We start from the raw sequence: 26,584 nt of genomic DNA, 5'->3' as shown, positions 1-26,584 counted from the left end.
CAATCTGCTCCCGAAAAATTGAAGCCTGTCAGCTTTCAAATGATGCCCCAAAAGCATCTGTAAATAGCCTGTTTACTTCTAGGTAAAAGGTACCAAGAGACAGAGACAAACAAACCCTCTAAGAAGAACCAGCTTTCCTCACTAAGCTTTGCTTTTCTCAATCCGCTTTTACACAAGGGGAACGATCGCCCCACCTACTCAGGAGGAGCAGGAGACGACGCGAACCGTCTGGGGAAGACGACGCCCCTCCTGGCTGGCTCACAGCAAAGGAGTGGTCCGGGACCTTCATGCGCGCGCGCCGAAGAAGTTAGTTCCTGCTAGGCTGGGTCCATCTCCTCCTCTTTCCCCTCCCCCGGCGGAAGGGGGGGGCGCGGAGGGCGTCCCGGGTTGGCTGTCCGAGGGAACTCGCGCCCCGGGAGTGAGTGCAAAGTTTGCAGCCACGTGGGTAGCGCGCGGAAGGAGGAGGGTCCCGGGGGTTTTTGAACTCCTTCCTGACACCATCGGAGCCTCTTTTAGCGCAAGGACTGCAGTTGTCAGGCGAATCGCCATGCCTTCCGCGGAGATCATCAGTGGGAAAACCGTTTCAGCGTAAGTCCCTTCCATCCTCTCGGTGCACAGATTTGGGGTTGGAGATTCACGCTGATATTTGTACTTTTTTTCTGCAAACAAAGGGGCAGCGGGGGACTTTCCTGATTCGGCAGGACGGCAACACCGTAGGCATGTCATATGCTATAACTGGGCTGTTATCTAGTACCGGTATATAAGTATGATGGAGAAGAATGTGCTTATCAGAACAATGAAATCTAAGAATCCTAAAGTTACAGTCCAGTCTAACGCAGTGTGATCTTATTAATCTCTACTTAGGGGTAAACTCCATTGAATTGAATGAGCTTCTCTGTAGATGTTTTTCAAAAAAAAAAAAGGATGTGGGGATCAGCACTAGCTTGGAGTCCCTGCATTAACTCCACTTTATCAGACACAAGTTGGGTTGTGTTTTGCTCATCCAACAGCTGACCTGTTCACAATTTTATTTTGTGGATGATTGTCTCAAAGGCAATCATTTGAACAGTTGAAGTTAGTTGGGAAGAATAGTTAGTTGGGAGGAAATTCAACTAGTCACATTGACTTTTTGTGCATATCATGCCACTGTTTGCTTAATTATGGCCTGCTGAATAACTCTTAGAGTTGTCACAGTGCTCTACACCAGAAACAAACCACATTATGGCTTACAATAATGAGTGAACCCAACCAACATCACCTCTGAGAAAATGTGGATCCGGATTGGCTTCTCTTCCTACTGAGGCATACACATATGGCACAGGAACATGAAAAGTTGTTTTTCCCACTTTAATCATTTCTAGCCTAGTATTACCTTCTCCACCTTAGTAAATTTGATTTGTTCACTCTCGGACTCTAGAATGCCTTAGAGGGCTCTTTTTTCTCGCCTGCTCTTTGGAAACAGAATCATGCTGGATCTTTTATGTACAAAATTTGAGAAGGCTGAGTATTAGAGCAGATACACATGCCCACTTATCTATGAAGTTTGTTAGAGGATGTAATTGTCTCACATAGTTGGCTATGTTCTCACCGAACACTGACCCATAAACTAAGCAACCACATTTAAGTGATGTGTGTTTGGAGTTAATGATTGTCATTTTATAAAACTATGTGGGGGTGAGGGGGTGTCATGCATTACACTAGAACATGGGCTGTCAAAATCACAATATGTAGCTTTGATTATACAAGTGACTTCTTTAAGGATTCCTCCTTTTTTTCCTTCTATAAAAATGCCCTAGAAAGAAGCAAACCTGAAGCAGTATTGAAATCACAAGGTGATTTGCTACTCCTTTCTCCCCTGAGGGTAGAACTATACCTCCTAACCACAGCAAAGGAGACAGGATTTCAACAGGCGCTTGAATCTTGGTATTTGGGACAACTGCATCCAGTTTGTATAAAAGGCACACCATCTCTAATAAAAAGGGGTGGGGTGAAAGTGTCATTGGAATTAAAGGAAAAACTGGTAATAAATCATGCATAGATTTGCATATAATTTATTAGAGTTCTAATAAGAAAGCATGTTTTTTATTTGTGTGTGCATGTGCATTGTGGTGGGTGCCATCTTGGAAGAGTTGTTTCCTCCTGTTTGGGAGCTGAGCTGATTTCTTCCAGGGAGGTAGGACCTGTCATGGGCAGTGATTGGTTGTGCAAAAGGGCTTCATAGAAAATTACAGCACAGTATTTTAGTATTAAATTATCCCTAAAACCAGAAAGATTTGCACAGAAGATATAAATTGACAGATGACCTGACAAGTAGTGGAAACAGGCCTGTTGTTTTTTTTCTCTCTCACCAATCCTGTACCTTTAATGGTTGGGCAGTTAGCCATTGCCTACTCTCTGACTCCAAATTGTGATTCTGCCCCTCCTCTGTTTCTTGGAACAGAACTTCTAATTATTGTGCAAGTTTGTTCTATTACACTGCATAGGTTGGGAGGCTGCTTGCATAAGCAGCTTCTGGCAGTTAATCTATATAGATTTTGCTATGGTGTTAAACTGCCAGGTTCACAGAATTTTGATGCTTTCCTATCATGTTATAGCATAATTGCCAGAAAAAAAATTTTTTTTGCTTGCAGAACAAGACCCAGTTTTTAAAAAGAAGACTGCAGCTGTCCAAGTTGAATGTCAGGGATATACAGCTTATTTCATCTGGGTGCTACACTTGACCTTTAAATAACAAAATGAATATACTTGGGAGTAGATGTCACATTGTAGATGGCAATTCTTAGTTGATCTCAAAAAAGCTAAACTAAACAAGTTAGTATTTAGGTGGGAGAGCGCCAGCAAATCCCAGGACTATGGGCTGGACTGGAAGTTGGAAAATCATCTGGAAGAAGGTAGTGGCAACCTGCTTTCTTGCCAGGAAACAAATGGGCATATGATGAAAATCAGGGTAGAGTATATGCAATATCCATGCAGGTTGTTTTGTTTTTGTGCCTTCAAGTCAGTATTGATTCCTGTATGACTGCCTGAACAAGTCCATGCAGTGTTCCTGGCAAGATTTTTCAGAAATAGTTTGCCATTGCCTCCTTCCTAGGGCTGAGAGAGGGGACTGGCTCAAGGTCATCCAGCTGACCTCATGACTAAGGCAGGACTAGTTCGTTCAGGTTCACTACAGAGACTGGCTCTCAGATATGTATATAAATAAACTGGATTTTTAACAGTATGTTTTCTGTACCTTGTCAAAATGTCTCAATACCACATTTCTAAATAAAGCTATGGATTGTAAGTGTAACATTTTTTATTTTTTTCAAAAAGCAAATGGAGGCCTTTCCAGCCCAGATCAATTCCCATAAAGATGGTGCTTAACTTCTAGATAAATGTCATCTAATCATGATCATTAAGATAGGCCTCGACATGTGCTATCATATTTATGGGTGCCTTTTTGAGGATACACCCACCAACTTTGGACTAAGTTTTAAAACTGTGGCAAGGAGGGACCTATTGAGTTTTTTTTTCTGAAGCATATCTTTGATTTGCTATCTTTCTTTATTGCTTATTAACTCAGAGTTCTATGATTGATTAACATTTTATATCTTGATCCTGAAATTATACATCTGACACAAAATGTTCGCTGTCTTTTGAAATCCATTCATTGTTTTAATGCAGAGGTAGGGAATCTTTAGTTCTTTATGTGGTGTTGAACTCCAAGTTTATTGTCTGTGTTGGCTTGGGCCAAGAGAATTCGGATCAGCAGCATCAGGAAAGCTACAAATTTCAGATCTCTGCTTTTAAAATCATCTGTATAGATGTCAGGTTGGCAAAGGTTCCAGTTTTGTTTTGAATAAATCACACTAAGAAACATATCAAGGGAAGATTCTTTATCACTCCAGGCAGCACATTTTCTGCACACAAACAGAAATAATGTTAAGTAAAACTGATTCTGCTACTTTGGGGTTTCTTTTGATTTTGATCAGGATTACCGAGTTTTTTTTTGGGGGGGGGGGGTTCTTACCTTACAGAAGAAGGATAAAGTCTACAATTTTCCACAAGTGGGAAAGATCTATAAAGTTATTTCAGTATAATCTAAAATGGAATCATCTTTATAATGTAAGATCCAGGTTCCAATGTGATGCTCTTCAGTGCGTTTGTTTGTTTGTTTGTTTTCCATCTTTATTATTTTTTACAAATAATTCATGCTCAATGATCTTTCCTTTTTCTCACTTGGCTCCTTTGTAGATTCATTTATTCATTCAAAACTGGAAAGTAACATGCCACAGACAAGCAGCCTCATGCATACTATACTGTCAAAGATTTTTTTTAGAAAACAAAAGATGGGTTGAGGGAAGTTCAGTACTTTGTTTAGAAGTGCCCTTGCCTTTTCACTGAAAAAACAAAGGTAAATTAAGCTAATAAAGAACATTCTCAAAGACCAGAAAAAAATATGCATTATGCCTTCTGGTAAAGTGGGTGACTCCAGTCAGGTTGTCAATAACATACTCTCAGCATTCCAGATATGCTCACAATCCTATAAATTGGGATTTTGATGCTAGTTTTCCCACATTTGCTTGGTTAGGAATCAACTATAGGAAACTCCTATTGTTTCCCAGTAATAAATTACTGGCAAAATAAGACTGAGTCCACCTATTGTGCTAAACCATAATTTGTTTGTGATTTATTAAATAATATATTGGGCTAAAGTCACACATCCCACCAAGCCTTAAATTATTCTTTGCAATATTTCAATTAGGCCAGATCAGTCCATAATCAGCTGAATAATATGACACCAACAGTTTGTTGCCTTACTTGTTTGACTGGGCTTTTATAGATCAAACGTACTCAATAGAACTTTTATATTGTCCGATGCTGCATCAAATCCAGTTCTTTTTGCCATGGGAATTATAGGGTGAAAACATCACATTTGGTCCTCTGTTTGACTACAGCTTCTTCATCCTATCTCACTGGTACTGTTGCCTGAAGTTTATGAAAGTACATTCAGTATTTCTGGAGACTGTATGTGGCCCATTCCTACTGTGGGGAAGAAGAAGAAGAGCAGTAAATCATTGATAAAGTGAAGACATGCAGCTGTATTTAGTCTGTTGCAAGAAATGGCTGGTTGCACCCCACAGAGAAGCTGTTTTATTATGACAAACTTTTCTGAACTGTCCATGATGCCAGGCTACAGTTTAGTAGCTTTTTTTAAAGCTTCCAAATTGCATTGATTTGGGAGTTGAACCTAAAAAAGGAAGTGGGGGAACAGAGATAAATATTCTCCTTCTTTTAAGCCCCAAGGGGGTGTCTGAAGAACAACAGAATTGGAGAAGTTACTGTGTTAGATTGTTTCAGACAGATTTCATGAAAGGAGGGATCTAGATATATCTCTCCTTCCCAAGCTTTTTAGAGGAGGATACCACGAGTTTAGAACTCATAAGGCTCATGTGGAACTGATTAAACAGCCCTTATGTATGACTAGGCTATCTGTGAAGTTTTAAGGAAAAGTTTCTGTTCTTACACATTGTGTGGAATTTTTCTTTCAAGCTGAATTGGCACATGAAGCAGCTACATGAATCTCTTCTCTTAATGACCTTTGGAATTGAAAGCTGTTGCAAACATTTAACATGGCCCATATTGGAAAAAAACAAAAGCTATTGTGGAATAGTGGTTCTTGGGTCTTGGGATGAGTGGAGAGCAAATCCTTTCTCAGCCCTAGAACTCATTGGGCAATCTACAAGCAGCATTGTCTTAAATCTCAGATTGTGCTAAATCATGTTTTGTTTAGCCATTGGTTTTTGAATAAGCCACATTTGGCTGCATTCCTGCATATTTTAACATAAAAATGTATCTAAGTTGTTCTTTATTATAGAAAACTAGACAATCCAATGATTGTTGGGTCTTTGTTTGCGAGATTTTACCTTACCTAAATAGAGAAACAGAATGACCACGGGTGGGCAAAAAGCAGTGAGAGTGGGAAGACTTCTGACTTCCTGCCAGCTTTCCAGTGATGTTGACTGTAGGAAGCTGTCAGAAAGCTCTGGAAATTACAAACATGTGATTGCAGCAATGTAGCAACACTTGAAGCAGCCCCAAATTTGCTGTGGGTCCCAAATTTGGGACACATTTCTGTAAGTTACCCCATTTGAGGTATGTTAATTCAAAAATTGTTGCCCAATGATACACCATTTTGTCCAGTTGAAGATTGCAATCAAGCAGGGCAATAGTAGTAGTAGACAGATTGCAAGACAGTATAGTAAGCTAAACCCAGTCCCCACCAGGTTCCTGATCCCAGTTAGATTTTCTTTTTCTTTTTTACATTAAGAAGCAAATCTGGTATTATTAGTGCCAGCCAACCTCCATTTTCAAGAACTCTTACAGGCACCATAGGTTTTTTGGGACATGAAAATGATAAGTAGCTGTAAGCATTGCTTAGTTTGGATGGGAGCCTATCTGCCCAGGAAACAGACAAAAGTAACCAGAATCAGGAGGGGGATCTGGAGAGTATGGCCCCTAACATTGTGATGATTTATCACTTTTAACTTCTTAGATGCCTCAGGAAAGCCATTTTTTGTACCTACAAGATCCTCAGCAATTATTTGGAAGAGGATCAAAATTCTAAAAGTGTCCAGCGGTCAGAAAGTTTGGGGTTCCTATCATTAATCATATTGGCTGGGTTTCTAAGCAATTTGCTAAACTGAAAATAAACTAATCTATTGTGGCTTACTGTGATGTGTGAATCCTGTCGTTGTCACACTGATGTGTGAATTCTGTAACATCCTTGTAAGATGAAAAGACTAATTGCAGTGTAATAATTAAATTATTTAAATTAGGAGTTTAAGATGTAATAAACCCATTGGGCAAAATGGCTTTAACTACATTTATTTCATTGTGAATCTGAGTTTCTTAAACTAAAATCTACATATTTAAATAACAAAACAGTTATTTTACTTGCCATTTACAGGAATTCTGTGGCAAACATCTCATATCCCTTTCTGTTCATTTGGGAACATAAATTACAGGTGCTAAATTGATTTGCTTGATTTGCAAATTAATTTCATCAGACCTTTTTATACCCAGTTTAGGACTGCATTTTTAAATCACTTTACATTTATTAAGCAGAATGCAGCAATAGAAATTTTGCTACTTAGTACATATGAAAAAAAAATTGGATGACAAAAAATATTTTATGATCTGCAGTACAGGTAGTCCTCAATTTATGACCACGAGGGAGCTCAAAATTTCTCTTGCTAAGCAAGACATTTGTTAAGTGAGTTTTGCCCCTCTTTATAATCTTTCTTGACACAGCTGTTAAGTGACTCACTGCAGTTGTTAAATTAAGAGAATCTGGCTTCCCCATTGACTTTGCTTGTCAGAAGGTCACAAAAAGTGATCACATGATCCCAGGATGCTGCAACTGTCATATATATAAACCAGTTGCCAAGCATCCAAATTTTGATCACATGATTATGGGGATCCAGGAGTGGTCATAAGTATGAAAAATGGTCATAAGTCACTTTTTTCAGTATCGTTGTAACTTTGAACAATCATTAAATGAACTGTTGTAAGTCGAGGACTACCTGTGTTAGAAATAGCTGGAAATTAACTCTCAACAAGCTGAAGTGGATGTCATGGAATTCACGGAGTGGGATTTGGTGAAATATTAACTGATAGGAGAGATGTCCATACCACTCAGCTCTTTTATCCAGTGGAAATTACTAAATCTGTTTGATCAGCAAGAGTCGAAACTGGTTTGATGACACATAATCAATAAACTAAATATTGTGAAATTAAAGCTAACAGAGATGTTAACGTCTTACAGGGCTATCTCAAATGTTACTGTGAAAAACAAGTATTTGTAACATTAGGAAAAATTTATGGAGATCGTGGATTTTGGTTCACCCCAAATCACCCCCTTTGTTTGTTGATATGGCTTTTTTCCTCTCTGACCTCTGTTCCCAGTTTATTTTACTTATGTATTTTTTTACCCTGTGACTTAATCTGTAGTTTCATTAGTGAAAAGCAAGAGAAAATGCCACAGCATCATTATAGGCATTATGGGAGATTAGAAGAATGACTGGCATTATTTCAAATGCCAATCTCGAAAAAAAATTAAGACAAAGATAGGTAGAAATCAAGTCCTACCAGGGGAGAAAATTAGGTAAACTTAATTTTGAAAAAAAAAATCACTAAAGGAATATCATGTGGAAAGATCAGTAGATCAAGGAGATCTACTGTGTACGTTCTGAACTGCTGCTCACTCTCAAAGCTCAGAAAAGAATGGCCAAAAGTCCATTGACTCCAAAAGATGACAGGAAAAATATTAGGGGTTCAAGCCCAAGCTAGCATGCATATTGGACTGAATATTTGTGTGCTAGAGCAGGCAGATCTTTGTAAATACGGTTCTTCTTTTGTGTCTGCAATTAAGCCGCTTCCTTCATTGTTTCAAGTCTCTGAAACTTTTGGATTCAGGATGCAGTTTTATGAATGCGGAATTGATTTATTTTTGTACCTATATAAAATCTGACACAGGCCCTGCATAAGCAGCATCAAATATTTAAAACCTCTTTCTCCAATCCCCCTTAGTAACATTTTATGGTGCATAGAAAGTTGCCTTCTGAAATCTTGACAACTATTTAATCAAATAGTAACTGGCTTCATGTGTTGCATTACTTCAAATTGGAGGGGATGTGTGTGTGGGGGTGATATTATAAGATATGTTACAGCCCTTTGTTTTTTACAAAACATGGTTTATGATTTTGCATCACAAATAAAATCAGTCAATTCTAGCTCAAGAATAAATAATGATTAAGCAAAACCTGGCTTAATGCAACATCTGTAACAGATAATTATTAAGTTCTACTGGTCTTTCAAACAACGTTAAGAAAAAATGTTACTTGCAGTTGCACTCTGGGTTCACCAGATGGCACTGAGAGGTGATGATTGTTAATTTTATTAGAGGAGAGTATATGGTAGTAAATGATATACAGTAGCAATTGGTTTGTCAGTTTCATTTTCTTCTCCAATTTGACTTTTCTCTAAACCAGATCTGAGCATTTTACAGTCCCTGGGCCACATCCAGCCCTTTGTCTATCCCTGTCCAGCATGTGGGAGGGCAATTAGAAATTAGAAATCAAATGTAAATAAGACATAATATGTATTCTTACCAGTAGCAGTTAATCAAAACCATATAATTTACTACTTTTTATAAAGCAATAAAATTAGTATTGAGCAGAATTAAGTTCAGCCAGTTGGTTTGGCCCTCCACAATCCCAGTTTCTCATGTGCCTCCTTGGACAAATCAATTGTCACCCCTGCTCTAAACTAAATATTTTCCACCTAATTATTAAACATAAGAAATACTGTTGCGTAATATTTTGTACAAGAAAAATATTGATGACTGGAGTTTGAAACCAGGCCTGTAAGACATAGACTCAAATCCCAGTTACTGTTAAAACTCCTTTGGGTCTGTGACCTACCTCATAGGATATTATGTAACTTTGCAAAATCAGCAAACATATATTGTAAATAATAAATAGCAATAGTAACATTTTGTTGATGTTTCTTTTCAAACCGTCTCAGATCCAGGTCATATATTGTTCCCGAGGGGTCCTTGGTGCTCTCTGATCTTGGTTGTTTTCTTGCAGATGTTTCATTATCCAAGCTAGGCAAGGTCATCAGTGTAGTAAGGAGTGGGTTTTGCCCTCAGTTTATATTCTAGTAGTGGCCCTGTCAGTGTTGGTGGGGGTGGTCTTAGAAGTTCTTTGTTTGGGCTGTTTGACAGTTCCTTGACTGGAGTATTGTTAATCTTGGAGTTAATCTATGGCCATCTGGGTGCTGATTGCTGGTGAGGAGGTCTTTTTGTTCCCCTTTTGGCTTAACTGTCTCTTTTGCATAGTTAACTACTTACAAACCCCACTCTTTATTAGCACTGATGGTGTTACCTATTTTAGGTAATGAATCCTAAAATAGGACCCCTCATTTCAACCCTGAGCCACAAATATTCTCTTTTACTGATAAATATGTCAGCTGGCCAGTAAACACATCAGTTTTTAAAACTGCTTTTAATCATTGTTCCTTGTTAGACTTCACCTCATTTTAGGCAACTGCATCCCTTCACAATTGCACTGTTGACTTGTACCCAGTACTTTTTTTCTATTAAAAAAAAAAGTGCTGGAGCTCACATACATCATACAACCCGCCTTGCCTACCCTACAAGGTTCCATCCAAAAAAGGTGCCAGAACTCCGTTCTGGGCGTTCTATGAGAAAAAAAAGCCCTGCTTGCTCCATTGATGAGTGACACTTCGTGACATTTTATGAGCAAAGAAATGAAAGTTGTTCAATCATCTTTACTTGGGCAGTTGATGCATTTCTTCCCCTTTCTTCATTCTGGTCAACAGCACAGTCTTATATTTGTGGAACTGGGAACTAAAAATGGGGAAACTAAATGGTGCAAATTTAAAGCTTGTCTTTGGAATTAGATCCCACTTCCAATTTTTTAATCTAATGTTTGCTTTCTCGTTCCCATCTCTTCTTTCTAGCCAAGTAAGGGAGCGACTGAAAAACCAAGTTACAGAAATGAAAGCAAAAGTTCCTGGTTTCAGGCCGGGCCTTGCTATTCTGCAGGTAAGGTCTCTCTCTTTCTCTCTCTCTCTCTCTCTCTCTCTCTCTCTCTCTCTCTCTCAGGTCTCTCTCTAAGGTCTCTCTCTCTCTCTCTCTCTCTCTCTCTCTCTCTCTCTCTCTCTCTCTATCTATCTATCTATCTATCTATCTATATATATGTATATATTAAAAATTAACATAAAAATTGAGGAACGTAGTCTCCTGGGTGTATACATATTCAAAAGATAAAAACGAGCACCAGGAGGTAAAACAATTAAAAGTTTAATAAATAAATAACCTAGCTTTCGATGGCTATATTACTGCCATCATTGTCAGGGTGTTAAAAGCCAGAGGGTGGGGGAGCTCGTTTATAGGCACAAACGCGCCTGCACACGGCTCATAGACCTCGTTATGGGGCCCGGTCAATTGATCCTCTCATCACTCATGTCAGAAGTGTTTCTGAGTTCTAAGTTCTTGCAGCTGATTACTTCTCTGTTGCATGCGGCTCCTAGGCTGGGAGGCGAGCATTCCATGTCACTATGCACTAGAGTAACATGTGTAACTGCAGACTGATCCTGCGATGAAATCCCAGATCTGGCTATCTTCCTCCCCCGTGTCTGACATATCACTCTCAGGGGGCATGCCACCCCATGCGTGCTCCCATCTTCCCCTATAGCCCCCAACCCGCCGCCCTTCTGTGCGTGGGATGCACAGCAGTTCGTTGCGATCTCCGTTCCTGTCAGTTTGGCGTCCGATTCAACTCTCCCTTTGGAGGAAATTCCAACTGCGGTCTTCGCGCGTGCGCCCTCAGGTTTCCACCGTACTACTTGGGAACGCGTGATGGGACCCTTAATGGGGCGGTTGCAGTCAGTAGGTCGGACGCAACATCGAGGAGAGGGAGGGGGAAGGGGAGGAGTGTTCGGGGCATCCAGGGCACTAGGGGGTGGGTTGCTGTTGTCAACGAATTCTTCATTCATCAATGGGTGCGCGCAGGAATTGCTAATAGCCGGGGGCACTCCGGATGGTAGGATCGTCCTTACCTCGTTGTCTATCTCTTTGTTGGAACAATTGACATTGCAAACAGTGGGGTGCTTCCTCCGTCTGGAACAAATGCGTGCCTCCCAAGTTTTCATGACCTGGTGTGCAGGATGTAACTCCACACATCGATTAATAGAGTTACAGTCTGAGAACCAAGCCTCTTTGAGGAGTCTGCCGCTCTTGGAGGCATCACTAGCAATATTGTTTGCAATCTCAATTGTTATATATATATATATATATATATATATATATATATATATATATATATATATATATATATATATATATATGCTGTATGTTACACCCTGTTGCCCAAATATGGGAGATCTAAACATATATGTATATACATATATACATATACACACGTATATACGTATATGCATATACACACACACACACACACACACACACACACACACACACACACACATATATATATATATATATATATATATATATATATATATATATAGAGAGAGAGAGAGAGAGAGAGAGAGAGAGAGAGAGAGAGAATTTTTCTGGAAGTATGCAAACTCTGAATTTAAAGGAGAAAACTTCAGACCATGTAGGGATGCTCATGTAGCATCTGACAGCAAGTCCTTAAAACTGCTGGGATTGCACTGTAGCTAGAAAAACAACTACATGGTTCCAGAAAAAGATGCATCTACTTTAAAAGTTTGCCAAGAGATGCTACATGAATCTCTCTGCATGTTCCAAAGTGCCTTTTCCCCCTTTGAATTCAATGTTCTGCACAACCTTAGTGCCATCTCTTGAATTTTATATGCAGGTTAAAACAGGAGAAAGTATTTCATGATACCAAACATTTTATTTCTTTTATCTTGTATTTATGCTACTTGGATGTGTCTGTAAAGTCACAGTGAGCTCAGTTTGAGGAAGACATTGTCTTATACATTACTAACACCCTTGTAAAATTGCTTTTTAGCTTAAAAGTAAGATTAAATACGAATATATTCATATTTAGAGTGAAGGGTTTAAAGTCTGCCATATTCCAGTTAAGCACACTTAAAGAATTCTCCTGTAAAAAAGAACAGAGTTTGTATATTCTAAGGCAGATATAAGATCCCAGTTGAGCTAATGCAGCAGTGAAAATATAATTGATACAATGTGGCTTTGCTCAAAAAGACCATTAAATATTAAATCTAACTGAGAGAAAATTTTAGGCATAGGTGTAGTGGTTGAGGTGCTGGCCTAGAAATCAGGAGATTATGAGTTCTAGACCACCTTAAGGATGAAGACAACTGGGTGACTTTGGGCCAGTCACTCTCTCACTCTCTCTCACACACATACTCAGCCCAACCTACTTCACATGCTTGTGTTGTGGGCAAAGTAGGAAGAAGGAGTATTAGCTATGCTCACTGCCTTGTTATTTATAAAGGATTAAAGGTGGAATAAAAATTTAATAAATAGATAATTCAAATTTGCTTATGTGGAAACGTTATCATTGTTATGAGATTAATGACACATGTTATTCATTACATTGTACTGTATGCAAAATTGTTTTCCAGCTATCATTAAAGTAACAGATTAAGATGAAAAGGTACTTTGGAGCAATACAACATATTATTAGTGTAATTTTGTTTTCTTTTGGCAAAATCCAATTTTTTGGAAGAGTAAACAATAATCTAGGATAAACAAATATATCCTAGAATTGTCCAAAATATTTTGAAGTCATGATCAGAACCCTTCAACTTTGAAATGCTTTCTGTACATTTAATCTTCAGTAGCATGAACCAAAGGCCTATAACAGTGGCCCTCAACTTTTGAGGCTTGGTGGCCCAGTGGGGGGGGAGGGGAACTGTCCCGTGCAAGTCAAGCTGCACATGTGTATGCCAGCCCGCTGCTCATGCAAGTTGAGCTGTGTGCATGTACCAGCCAGCTGGTCATGTAGTCCGGTTCTGAACAAGCCACGATCCAGTAGTGAACCGAAGCCCAGGGGTTGGGGATCCCTGGCCTATAAAATAATTTGATTTATTTCCCCCAAAGGTTGGTGACCGGGATGATTCAAATCTCTACATTAGCATGAAGCTGAAGGCTGCCGCTGAGGTAATTCTGCTTTTCATAGCATTAGATTCAATGAAACATTTTGTTCCTATTTGTGAATTTGGCTTCGAGTAGAGAAATTGAGATACATAGTTTCCAACTGTAATTGTAACCATAACTTTTCTTATTAGGATTAATGGATAGTCAATTACAAAAGAGCAGTGGAAGATTATGTTTATATATGATTGCTGCTATATGTGCAAAAATGGAAAGATTATGAAATACCCACAATGGAGGGATGGTTGGTGAAGATGACAGAACTAGCAAAAATGGCAACATTAACTTGTTTGATTAGAGAAAGATGAACCACTACATTTATTAGTGACTGGAAACCTCTTATAGATTTTTTGCTGAAAAAAGGAGAAAAACTATGAGTTTGAAGATTAGAAAGAATAGTTTATGGAAAGAAGGAAATTGTATGTAAATTTAGATAGGTGGTAAAATATAAATTATAACCACTATCAAGGAGATTGGAAGCAATTTCTTTATAATCTCTCCTTTGTTTTTCTGTTTTCTCATTATTCACTATTTTTCTTTATTCTCATTATTTTCTCTTATGGCTTTTGCTTTATTAAAAATTTTAGATGGATGGATGGATGATAGATGATAGACAGATAGACAGATGATAGACAGGCAGTCTGTAACCCAGGAAATAATGTTGGGGTGCTCCTTCCATTCGAAAAGCAGCATGTGGACACTGTTTGTGTAGTAGTAGAAACTCTGCAGCAGGGGTCTTCAAACTTGGCCCTTTTATGATTTGTGGACTTCAACTCCCAGAATTCCTCAGCCAGCATGCCTGGCTAAGGAATTCTGGGAGTTGAAGTCCACAAGGACTTCAGGTTCTTCCTTCTGGTGGAAAGAGTTGGTGACAATGGTCTTCAGCTGTACAAAGTTAGGATAAGTATCATATTATGGAGGACTGTTGTGGTAGCCAAGGATTATTTGCCAATTTGCACAAGGGCAATTGGTAATTGTTCTAAACAAGTGCTTAATTAAGGCTATTGTAAAGGAGTATACACACATATATAAAGGTATGTAAATAATTTGTTTTTATTTCTGTTTCAAGGCCATAATTGAACACATGATTATTTCTTATTTTCCCACACTGTACTGCAATGACAGATGATGAAACTGTGCTTTGCAGTGTGACAAGAAAGTTGCCTGGTTGCTAGACAACCGAGGAATACATTTTCCTGCCTTTGCCCAATGAACATTTTAATCTCTTGCTATATACTTTTTTGAACTCTGTATGAGGAACATTATAAAGCTTGCCAAATGATACTCTTTAACCTTCATCTGATCATGTCTCAGTTCATAAACTGTCATTTATTTGGCATTTTGTTTTCTCAGATCGGAATCAATGCTAATCACATCAAGCTGCCAAACACTGCTACAGAAGCTGAGGTAATCCAGTTCATTTTAAGACATGTATGCATCGGCTGTATGTTATCACATCAGCCTCACCTGGTAATGTGTCTTCTGTTGCCCCTTGGAAATCTGTATTGTTGAAACAATCTGAACCATTTGTTGAAATGATTGTTCTCTTTCTAACATTAGCTACCTTCGGTGTCTAAATTTAACATTTTTAATTTGGGAACTTCTTAAAAAAATTACCAGGCAGAAACCGTGGCTAAAAATAGCATGTCATGTCAAGTCATGGTTTCCTACTTATGTACTCTTGAATAAAACATGGTTGGTTATATGGACACATTGAACTCAGTCATAAACCTGTACGCTGCTTCATTTTAAAATGATTCAGTTAATTAAAAATAATAAATGAAAAGTATACAATACCAACCCCAATAACCTCTAATAGATTCCAGAATCATCATTAGATGGATGGTTACAATCCTGGATATTGTTCAGAAGTATGCTCACTTTTTTAGGGAAAAGAAAAGAAAGCAAAGATAAGTTAAAATGATAAAGAGTACTTAATAGCCCAGAGCTGGTGACAAGGAATAACTCATTTATAATCTCATAAATGATTCTGTTTTCCATAACAACCATATTTCAAGAGATTCCAAATGTGAGCCAGGCAGGTTGGGATCAGTACCATGAACTGTGAAATGTTTAAAAACCATAGCTGGGTTGACATAACCCACTAGGTTGCTGTTTGACTTTGGTTTAGTGCAGGCACATCCAACCCATGGCTCACAGCCTGCATGCGATCCTGGACAGGTAGTAGTCTCGCCCCACAAAATCATAAGTGTTTAATATTGTGTGATTTATATACATTAAATATATTATATATTTTATAAGAAGCCCAAGACAATTCCTCTTCATCTAATGCAGCCCAGGCAAGCCAAACGTTTGGACACTCATAGTTTAGCAGGTTATATGAATAGCCCTAACACTGCATTTGGATCCATTCATAATTATGAGGTAATATTGAGAATAATTCTGGTTTGTTGGGACTGAGAACTGTTCCTGTGCCCCCAACACTATCACGCATACTTGATACCTCTTGCCAGCAAGAGTGGCTGAAAAAAATCAGGAAGTCTTCTGTGGTTTGTTTAGCATTACCTCTCAACTGGCTTCTCCCTTCTGTTCACCATTCCTATAAACATGCAGGTGCTCAAATGCATTAACAATTTGAATGAAGATCCTGCCATCCATGGGTTTATAGTGCAATTGCCTCTGGATTCAAACAAGCCCATCAACACAGAGAAAATAACCAATGCTGTGGCACCTGAGAAAGACGTCGATGGGTATGATATGCATGTTAATTTACTTGGGGATAACATTCTTTTGTTGGGAGTTATAGTCCCAAAACATCTGGAGGGCCAGTTGAGGAAGGACTACACTAAAGCAGTGTTTTTCAATTGTGGCAGCTTTAAAATGTGTAGATTTGAACATCAAATGCCAGCTAGGAAATTCTGGGAGCTGAAGTCCACACATCTTAAAGTTGTCAAGTCTGGAAAACATTATACTAAAGAAAAGCAAAATAATTTTCTGGCTGCTTTTAAAAGTATCCAGTCGCTAGTATATATGTTAGGTTTCCACTTTGCTTTTATTCTCACAGGAAGAAAACTTCACTAGTATAAGTAAACATTCAGGCAGAAGATAGTCAAAGGTTTAGCTTTAATAACTTCTGTTTGCCGTTGCTTTCTTCCTTCGGCTGAGAGAGAATGATTGGCCCAATATTACACAGCTGGCTTTGTGCCTAAGGTGGGACTAGTAATCTCTGTTTCCTAGTTTTTAGCCTGGTACCTTAACCACTATAGCAAACCAACTGTTATTAAATTGTAAGGGAGATAATTTAAAAAATTCACCATATTTTGTTATGAACATATGTCTCCACAAGAGCACAAAAAAGTGCATTAAGGTAAGTTAGACCATCAATCTTTCTAATTCAGTGATATCACTATTTAATGCACCACAGGGTTTCTTGTAGTTCCTCCCCTACAAAAATTTAGAGGGGAAGAAAAAAAATTCAGAGCCATCTACAAAGGTTTAGATGGGAAGATAAAATGTCAGGGGCTGATAATTCAGCTGTTTTGCTTTTTACATTTTAGCTTGAGCAGTATTAATGCAGGGAAGCTGTCACGGGGTGACCTCAGCAACTGCTTCATTCCTTGCACACCCAAAGGATGCATGGAACTTATCCGGCAAACAGGTGAGCAAGAAAAGTATAGGACTTGATTCACAAGAGCCAGGGATATACTTTAGGTACTATGAGTGATTATGGGGAAGCTGGAAAAGGAATGAAAGAAAACACAGACATAAACACTTGAGTGGACAAGTCAGTTCATGCCTTATCTTAAGTGGCAACTTAGCCCAAGTGAAGAGAATTATTCCCTCTTTGAGGGGGATAGGCATTCAGAAATGTGAAAATTAAATAAAACGTTGGAAGAAATATGTGAAAACATTCAAAGACACTTTGCCTTAATTAATTTGTATAAATAGGGCTAGAAAACCTCTATTGCAATTTTCAAGATTCTGTATTTACCCCAGACTAGCATCAAAGAGACCTTACTGAAATCTCTGTAGTTCTTGTTTCTTTGATCTTACCCAACTGCATGGAGCTGAACAAATACATGCCTTAATAAAAGCATAATTTGGGGGCTTTGGAGGTGTTTTTTGTAAGCCAGAGAGGGACCATAGACTGAACAGAGCAGCACAGCTTTTGTGATGTAAATGTGAATTCTGGATTCTACATTTCAGGTGTTCAAGTAGCAGGCAAAAAAGCAGTAGTGATTGGACGCAGTAAGATCGTTGGGGCTCCAATGCATGACCTGCTGCTTTGGAACCATGCAACTGTGACCACTTGCCATTCCAAGACTGCATCGCTGGCTGACGAAGTAAGGCAGGAAAACTGCGGCTGTAATGATTCTGGGATTAACCTATGCAAAGAGTGTTTTTGCCAGGGAATGCATCAGTCTTCTCTCCCCAACAGGTTCCTTTTTCCAGATGGTTATAGTTCAACAAATACACGTAATAGGATAGGTGATCATAGGAAGTAGATTTAATCCCACAGAAAAGTATATGTCTGAATATAGAAAATCCTAGGAAAATCTGTAAATTCCTCTTGGAAAGAATACTGGGAAGTAGCAGACCTCACTTTGCAATATTGGATTGCTTCTTTAGGGCCTTGTTCAAGAAGGTACTTGACCCAAATTAGTATTTTATATTTGGATAGTGACTTTGTGGCTCAACTTAAAAACAAGAAGAGTCTGCGAAAAACAAATATAACCATGTTTGTGGTCTTTGCAGATTCTGAAGAAGCCAGTTTTATATGAACAATTGTTAAGCTCTCTAGTCAAAGAACTACAGAATTTGGGGAGGAAACATGTATAATCATATCATGTGTCATATGCTATGTCTAAGTATCTGCTAATGGTTTAATTTAGAATGGTACCATTTCATAACTGGCTATGAGGAGTTGCAAAATAAACCTTCTGTCATGGTTCCTTATTTATGGAAAGTTAGCCTGTCAAAAACAATATTCAAGGCTTCTCCCTGGTATGCTATAATATTTTAGACAGGAAGGGAATGCACTTCATTGATTTACATATGTGCTCTAAAAGATGAACTCTTGCTGATAGGCAGAATATCTGATAATTGCAAAATGTTGGGAAAATTATTTCTGTATTGATGTTTATTTCTGAGAAGGGGGCCACATGCTGCTTAGTACATACACACACACACACACATATATTCCTATTTTAATTAATCAAAAGGACTTATATTCATATCTTAGGACTTTGTTAAATAGATAAATCACTTTAAAGGGGGGGGGGGCACAGCAGGAAAGAAAGAAATCAAATTTAATGACCAAGTTTCTTTATGGAACTAGGTTAATACAAATTGTGCTTGCAGGTCAGTAAAGCAGATATCTTGGTGGTTGCAGCTGGCAAAGCTGAGATGGTGAAAGGTGAATGGATAAAACCAGGTTCAGTAGTGATCGACTGTGGAATCAATCACATTCCAGGTAATGTTGAAAAATGACTTTGAAAACCTGTTAATAAACATATGTTAATTAGCATAGAAGTGTACGTGAATATAGTTGGAAGAAAAATTCAGTAGTGGTTCAGTCAGCCAATTAAAGATCTTAATTTGGAAGTAGATCCCACTGTCTTGTCTTTTGGAGGGTTGGAGCTATTAGGGATTAGAAAATGAAGAGGAAATAAAATTATGCTATAGAAAATTGAAGACAGCAATGTTTAATATATAGCCTTTTGATCTCTTACAGGTGGAGATTGCTATATTGGCAATTCGTCCTAATAATTTCCCTGCAGTGTTCAATTTGTTGTTTCCTAGTCAAATATAGAAATACTAGGTGAGGCATAGCAGTGGTGTGCCTTCCAGACTTTGGAAGTATTCTGAACTCCAGATGGATCAGATTTTATTTAAGAAGTAATCAGAAATATCCAGAAGCTACCAGGTTGCCAGACCCTCTATCTCTGTGGCTACATAAAGTATTTTACATACAGAATATAATCCCTAAAGGAATTCCAACATCAGTGTAGTAGTAACAATACAAGCAACATAGGCAGCTTCATGGCACCCTGCTTCTAAATAACAGTTATTTAAAAAGATGAAAACTGCAGCACAGCTCTTCCAGAAGAGTACCTGTCTGTCTGTCCATCTGTCTTCTGATAGCTCAGAGTGTGTGTATGTAGATGGAGATAGATAGATAGACAGACATGGAGGAAACTGAGAGAAGGGCAATGCTAGGAATTAATGTATATGTTAATCTTTTCTGTATCATCACATAATGGAATCCAAGGAAGAACAAACTGCCTCTTGTATTGTTTCTATTTGTGATTTTTATACCCTGCCCTTTCTCCAAGGAACTCTGCAACTATATTCACAAATGGTTTGTTGAAAAATTCAGATTTGGCTAAGCTTAGACAATGCACTAAACAAGCCATATATCATGGTTCATAGTAGTAAGCCAAAACCAAACAAACCATGAATAACTTTTAGCCTAGGACATGTTCAATTGGATAGATGGTCTCGATTAGGATTTTGGATGAAGCCATTACTTCCTTACTGAGAAATTAATTAACAAACCAGAGATTGGTTGCATAAGATTCCTCTTTAGTAAAGTGGGGCTTCTCTACCCATCTGCTCTCCAGTTTAAGAAACTAAGAGGGTTAGTCACACCTGTCAAACAGTTGCTATCCTCCTACTTGCTGCACTTCTAGAAAGGTTGATTTTATAAGTGATCTATCGTTAATTGCACTTAACTAATCAAAGGGTTAAATAAAGATGCTCATTTTCTTCATGTTTCTTGGCAATTGTGGCTCACTTCATCATCTGTTTTTGAAGATGTAAAAAAAGCACATAAGGTACAACACTAGGTAGCTGAGTCATTTCTCAAGAACACCCCAGTTGGCTCATTCCCACATGGGGGGGAGAGATGTTGAATTTGAGCTTGCAGTAAGCTAAGGCCCATGGGCCACACATGTCTCTGTGATGATACACAGCCTGATAATAAAAACATCTGTAAAAAGAAAGTGTTCAGGGAACATCAGGAACTCAGCAAGCCCAAAATGTTTTACCCATTTTGGACGAGGATGTGAGTTTTAGTCAGTCTTTCTTAAATTTGGCAGCTTTAAGATGTGTAGATTTTTTTTTAATGTGCACATTGGTCCCTCAGACCATCTTCAAGCCCCAGAATGAATAAAGATGTAGGCTCTCTTCACTCCCTGGGACACAAAGCATTTGTGGTCTACTTCAGACTTCCTAAGGACAGTTGCTGTACTTTTCAGCTCTCAATGTTCTGGCAATAACTTGATGCCAAAGGAAAGTGTTTTGATGGCAGTGATACTGACAGGCAGGATGTGGCAAGCAGCTAGCAACCTGGTTGTGAGAAAATTGAGGCTCCCATTAAATCCTGCCATTAGTTTGATAACTGCTGAAGACCCAGGCTACTTTTGTGAAGCTTCAAGAGGCAGCTATAATTATTTACAGCCTTTTGTTTGATGGCTTATTGAGGTAGCCCTATAAGAGAACCCCATGCCAGGATTAAAACCATAATTAAAAACAGTAGAAAAGGTGCTTTGAGATGAAGTCGTTTACATAGATCTGGAATGAAATTATGATAATATTAAAATCTATTTATTGAACAATCAGTATGCATTTGTGTCTTTTTTTTTTTTAAGAGTAACGTGCTTTAGTTTTCTGCTAACTAGCTTCTAAGAAAGAAGAAAACCGCCTCCAACATTTTAATTTGCCTGGCCATTAGAGACTTGTTTCTAATTTTTATTCTTTTTCTTTCCTTAAATGAAATCCAAGAATCCTGTGGAATCCAGGATATTTCATTGTATGTTTTTGTAATGTGCAGTAAAGAAATGTTGCTCTCTGCTATGCAATATTTTTTTGTAGGATCCAATCTGGGTTGGGACCAAAGATTTAGTCTTCTGAGCTTTCAGACTCATCTGGAGCCCATCCTTTTCTCTACTGGAATGGGCTCCAGGACGAATCCAAAAGGTCGGAAGACTAAACCTCTGGTCCCAGTGACTAACCCAGATTGGATCCTGCAACGTATTCTGGGACATGTATTTCTATTTTTTTTCTATTCTCACCTTTGTCCTTGAGCAACTGATGGAGCAAGTAAAGTGTCAAGAGTATTTCTTTCCAGCTTAGTGCAATAACAAAATAGCTAATCCTCCAAGCAGCTGCCCCCAGCTGCCTGAAGCAGTAAATATGTTTTTAATAAAGGCAAAAGTTACTTTCTATACTGTATTGCCAAAACTAAACTTCCTCTTGAAAACCTGATGAAAAAGTGCCTTTAGTAAATGTGCTGAAATTTTGAGTTAAACATTATTTTAAAATGCCAATTCCACCATATTAGAGCAGGATTATTGTTCCTCTCCTGTGGTGGCGCAGTGGTTAGAATCCAGTACTGCAGGCCACTTCTGCTGACTGCCAGCTGTCAGCAGTTCGAGTCTCACCAACTCAAGGTTGCCTCAGCCTGCCATCCTTCCAAGGTCGGTAAAATGAAGGACCCAGATTGTTGGGAACAATAGGCTGACTCTGTAAATTGCTTAAAGAGGGTTCTAAAAGCACCGTGAAGCGATATATATAAGTCTAAATGCTATTGTTATTTTCCTTCCTTCACTAATCTGGAAACTTAGTTTTCTGGCAGATACTTAAATATCACCATTTGCAATTGTGAGACATGCATGACATTGCGAGCAACTCATATTTCTTGAAGAAAGCTATTGTTTTCCAGATTTCTTCTGCCTTCAAGCCTGGATCATTTATGTTTATTCACAAGCATGCTAACAAAGCAGTTTTTAAACAAATTTCAAAGAGGAGACCTAGCTGAGAATGTGTTAACTCAGCAATGCCAAGACCAATATTGGTGTACATGAATATTTTGTCACTGCGAGCTAACCTAGAGCTTTATTTTCTGTTGCCTCTTATAGGATTGATATGTTTTGAGAGTATTGTTTTTCCTCCAGTGTGTTCTTATCTCTCCTTCACAGATAACACAAAGGCCAGTGGGAAAAGAGTTGTTGGAGATGTTGCTTATGCTTCAGCAAAGGAGAGAGCAGCCTATATCACCCCTGTGCCCGGTGGGGTTGGACCAATGACAGTTGCAATGCTGATGCAGGTGAGTACCTCACTTTGGGGAAGAGTCTTTTTTTTACTTTCCGCTGAGTTTCTGTGTAGTACAGATGCCTAGCAGCGCTCTCCGTTTTATCCCATACAGCTTTAAATCCTCTAGTTTTCCCAGAATATCTTTAGATCATGGCCAATCTGTCTCATAAGATTCTACATGCAGTATAATTAGGGATAATAATAATCTTCCATTAACTTGACATGGTTGGGGAGGGCTTGCATACTCCAAGGAGGATGAGAGCTTTGCCAGAGTTTTGGCTATACTGCACAAGTCTCAGAGGAGCTAGATGAAGAGTATCTCTCCCATAAATGATATGGTGAGACACAATTTATAAAAACCTTTATTGGATGGGTCGTTACCCAGGTCAACAAGGACCACAGTAGATGTTGGACTTTCTGGACATCTGGTGATAAGTAGGCAATAGGACTCAGTGCCAGCAGCTGCAGGACTACTCGAAGAAAAGTTGTTACCCATTGCAAAATGCAAACACTGAAAACAAAGAAATAATGATCTGCTATTACAAAGCAAATCCAGTGAGAAAAGGTATTTGAAAAGAATGCACCAGCTCTGGAAAGGACAACATCCAGAATCAGAAATAAACAAACCAATTAATGTACAGCACTGTTGCAGTTATAATTGAATACCTTGGATACAAAATTAACAAACAAGAAAAAAAGCCAAATGGTGCATCACCAAAATGAAGATCAGGCTGGAAAATAAGACAACATGCTAAAGATCAGATGCAAGCAAGCTAGAATGGATGGAAGAAAAGTTGAAAAACATGCAGACTAAATAATACCTGATCAAGCAATATCACCTAGAAAGAAGGAAAATTATGGTTCATTGCACAATCAGCCAGATGTTCAGGCTGGATTTTGCATTTTTGTCCCCCTATTAAGTCTCTCCCAGGGACCTGGGATAGGCAGATATGGTTGTTTGTGGTGTTAAAGGTATCATCTCAGGATGTAAGCTGTTCAAGTAAAGCTGCCTTTTGCAATTGACTGATTGTGATTTTGCCAATGGTGATGGTGTTTAAGTGGAGAACCTGTATGGAAAAACACATCTGAAATAGAATTGCTGTTCAAAACTGTTCACATATACAGCCAAGATGATTTTAGAAAATTGAAAGAGAAGGAAGACCAGCTTGTATGTAGCTTGATTGATTACAATAAAGCATTCAGTTTTGTGCCACATGATTGGATAAAGCACCTGATGCCTGGCTTGCAATAATGACATCACAATAAGCTGCAGCCAACTGTACCTCGGACAAACAATAAAAAGCACTTATATTAAACTGGTGCCTTCCAGAGTTATTTATTTTTCAAATGTAAAACATATACCAACCTGCTATAATGCCCACCTAGCACAGGGCACCAGCAATCTTCTTAAATGTTGCCACTGTAACACATCTGGAGGGCACCAGCTAAGAAAGTTTGGGTTAAATTGAGGGGGAAATGGCAACAAGGCCACTTTGCAGTGTATATCACAGCAAATTAAAGCCCTGGACAAGGAACATGGATAGAATCTTGATGTGTATTAAAGTGTTTAGGAAGTTATGTACAAGGAAGTTTCTGTGGAGTAAATATAAATTGTGCACCAAAAATGCAAATGAGGTACACATATATTTACCTAATTCTGTCTTTAAAGGATATAGAGCTGTTTCCTGCCCTTTGCAGATTATATTGTGTAACCTAAATTTTCTAAGCAAGGCAAAACAGATAGATTATTAGTTACAGTAATTGACTTTTATTTTCTTTTTTAAAACACCAATTCAGAGTACAGTAGAAAGTGCTCAACGTTTTCTTGAGAAGTACAAACCTGGCAAGTGGAATATTCATTATAGCCTGCTCACTCCTATAACTCCTGTTCCAAGGTAAGAAAGAAGTAATAAAAAATAGTCTACAAAGGGAATGAATGGAAGCCTGTATTTGTGACTTGCTGTGTCCCAGTGAGACAGAGCAGGAGAAAACTTTTTTATAGCCTCTATTGGTATTTCTGCTGGTATAAAGAAAATGGACAGCAGGGAAAGTAAAAACAATAGCACATTCAAGTGGACTTGTAATAGTGTTACAACATGGAATGTTTCTTTTCATATCATGCCTTTCTTATGCCTCCTTCAAAGCACTCTGTTCTATGCCTATTTTCTTATCTCTTTTCCAACTAACTCTTAAACACTGGAAAGTTCTAGGAACGCCAGCTGTCTTTGGGTTTTGGTTCTGGGTTTTGTAGGTGGCCTCATGTTTTTCCTAAATGCATTTTTGTACTTCAGTTGCCACTGCTGATTATATAGCTATTGAGATTTGGAAGATGAGTAGTTGTGGACTGCAGGACTGCGGAAAGTAGGAGTAGTTGTGGGCTGCAGAAAGCTGGACTTATTTGTTGAAATGTGTAGGAAAGCAAGCATATCCAGCAGAAGGATTTTGGCCCATCCTTCTTCCTGCTATATTAGTTGCCAAGCTTTGGGAAAGTTTTCACATAGAAGAGCATTCAGAGAGCCTGCGCTTTCCAGGTCCCAAGAGAAAGGCCCAATTTAGATGTGAGTTGTATATTCCTAATATTTAATAAGAGATTAAAAATGCTGTCTTCTCCTTTCTCAATATAACTGTTGTTTTTCAGCGACATCGAAGTTTCACGGTCATGTACTCCTAAGCCCATTGATGAGCTGGCCAGAGAAATTGGCCTGATTTCAGACGAAGTAGAGTTGTATGGTCAATGCAAAGCCAAAATCTCACTGTCAACACTGAAACGACTCAAAGATCAACCAGATGGAAAATACATTGTAGTAACAGGGTAAGTTGCCTTAAGTTGTTTCTGCACCTGGTAAGCTAGCAAGGTTTTTGGTTTTTTTGTTGTTTCAATCGACTTTGGGAAAGAATAGCAGCTCCCCATGAAAAGTCTGTAAAAGCATTTACAGTCATTTAAAGTATTTAGAAAAATGTCTGAAAAGGCTAACATAGTTTTAAAATACACCAAAGCATAGCACTAGTATATTCCAAGTGTGAAACTGGGCCCCTAGGAGACAAATATAAAAATTATCAATTTGTCAACCCCACAATACAATCTGAAGATAAATCAATGGAAGTTTTCCCAAAATGTTGAGAAGGAGCCAGGAGAATCCCCATTCATAATTATACTATTGCAGAAAATGTCCTGTCCCTTTAAACTAAACTTGTACAAAAAAGCCTTTTAGTGGCCAAGTTGCTCTCCCTGAACATATTGCTACATATTGTAATGAGATGATCTGGGCTTTTATCTGTTTTTCAGAAGTGTTCTTATTTTTTTTTTCCCTAGCATAACTCCCACACCACTGGGGGAAGGGAAGAGTACTACAGCCGTAGGGCTGGTTCAAGCTTTGGGTGCGCACCTTGGTCAGAATGCCTTTGCATGTGTTCGTCAACCTTCTCAAGGGCCGACTTTTGGAATTAAAGGTACATTTACATGTACATTTCATTACCAGAAGCAAAGCTGTAGCTTGCCAGTTGTACACAGTTGATCCAAATTCAAGCCATCCAAGCCATCTCATCTGAAGCAGCTAACATTTGATAAGAAAACCTTGACTTGTGCTTCTGGATAGTCATTGCAATATGGCATTGTGCTATGAGGTTAATTGGTAGGATGAAGAAAGATCAAGTTGTTGTCCTACTCAGAAGCAAACAGAAAACGTATTCAGCCTAGTCTCTCTGATATCATGTGTTGCTACAGATCAGTAGATTTGGTTTGTTTACTACCTCCCCCCCCCAAGGAAACATTTGTCCTAATAATCTCTAGTCTTTGGTAAACTCCAAGCAAAAAGTTTGCTTACTTTTATTCTGCTGGTTGTA

General features: G+C 38.5%; 1 protein-coding gene across 1 annotated transcript in view; it reads left to right on the top strand.

Moving 5' to 3' along the window:
* Positions 1-353: 353 nt before the first annotated feature.
* Positions 354-26,584, top strand: part of MTHFD1 (methylenetetrahydrofolate dehydrogenase, cyclohydrolase and formyltetrahydrofolate synthetase 1) — a 58,025-nt gene continuing 31,794 nt past the window's right edge. Inside the window, exons 1-12 of the mRNA XM_039336997.1 lie at positions 354-588; positions 10,528-10,612; positions 13,631-13,690; positions 15,038-15,091; positions 16,259-16,395; positions 17,203-17,303; positions 17,852-17,988; positions 19,007-19,118; positions 22,627-22,754; positions 24,539-24,636; positions 25,380-25,553; positions 26,055-26,191. Of these exons, the coding sequence (XP_039192931.1) occupies positions 548-588; positions 10,528-10,612; positions 13,631-13,690; positions 15,038-15,091; positions 16,259-16,395; positions 17,203-17,303; positions 17,852-17,988; positions 19,007-19,118; positions 22,627-22,754; positions 24,539-24,636; positions 25,380-25,553; positions 26,055-26,191 (1,264 nt within the window). The 5' untranslated portion in view covers positions 354-547. The remainder of the gene's footprint in view (positions 589-10,527; positions 10,613-13,630; positions 13,691-15,037; positions 15,092-16,258; positions 16,396-17,202; positions 17,304-17,851; positions 17,989-19,006; positions 19,119-22,626; positions 22,755-24,538; positions 24,637-25,379; positions 25,554-26,054; positions 26,192-26,584) is intronic.

This window comes from Crotalus tigris, unplaced genomic scaffold, assembly GCF_016545835.1.
Source record: "Crotalus tigris isolate CLP2741 ecotype Arizona unplaced genomic scaffold, ASM1654583v1 scf7180000017548.2638350, whole genome shotgun sequence".
Classification (NCBI taxonomy): domain Eukaryota; kingdom Metazoa; phylum Chordata; class Lepidosauria; order Squamata; family Viperidae; genus Crotalus; species Crotalus tigris.
Note: the sequence above shows the minus strand (reverse complement) of the source record. Positions and strands in the feature narration are given on the sequence as shown.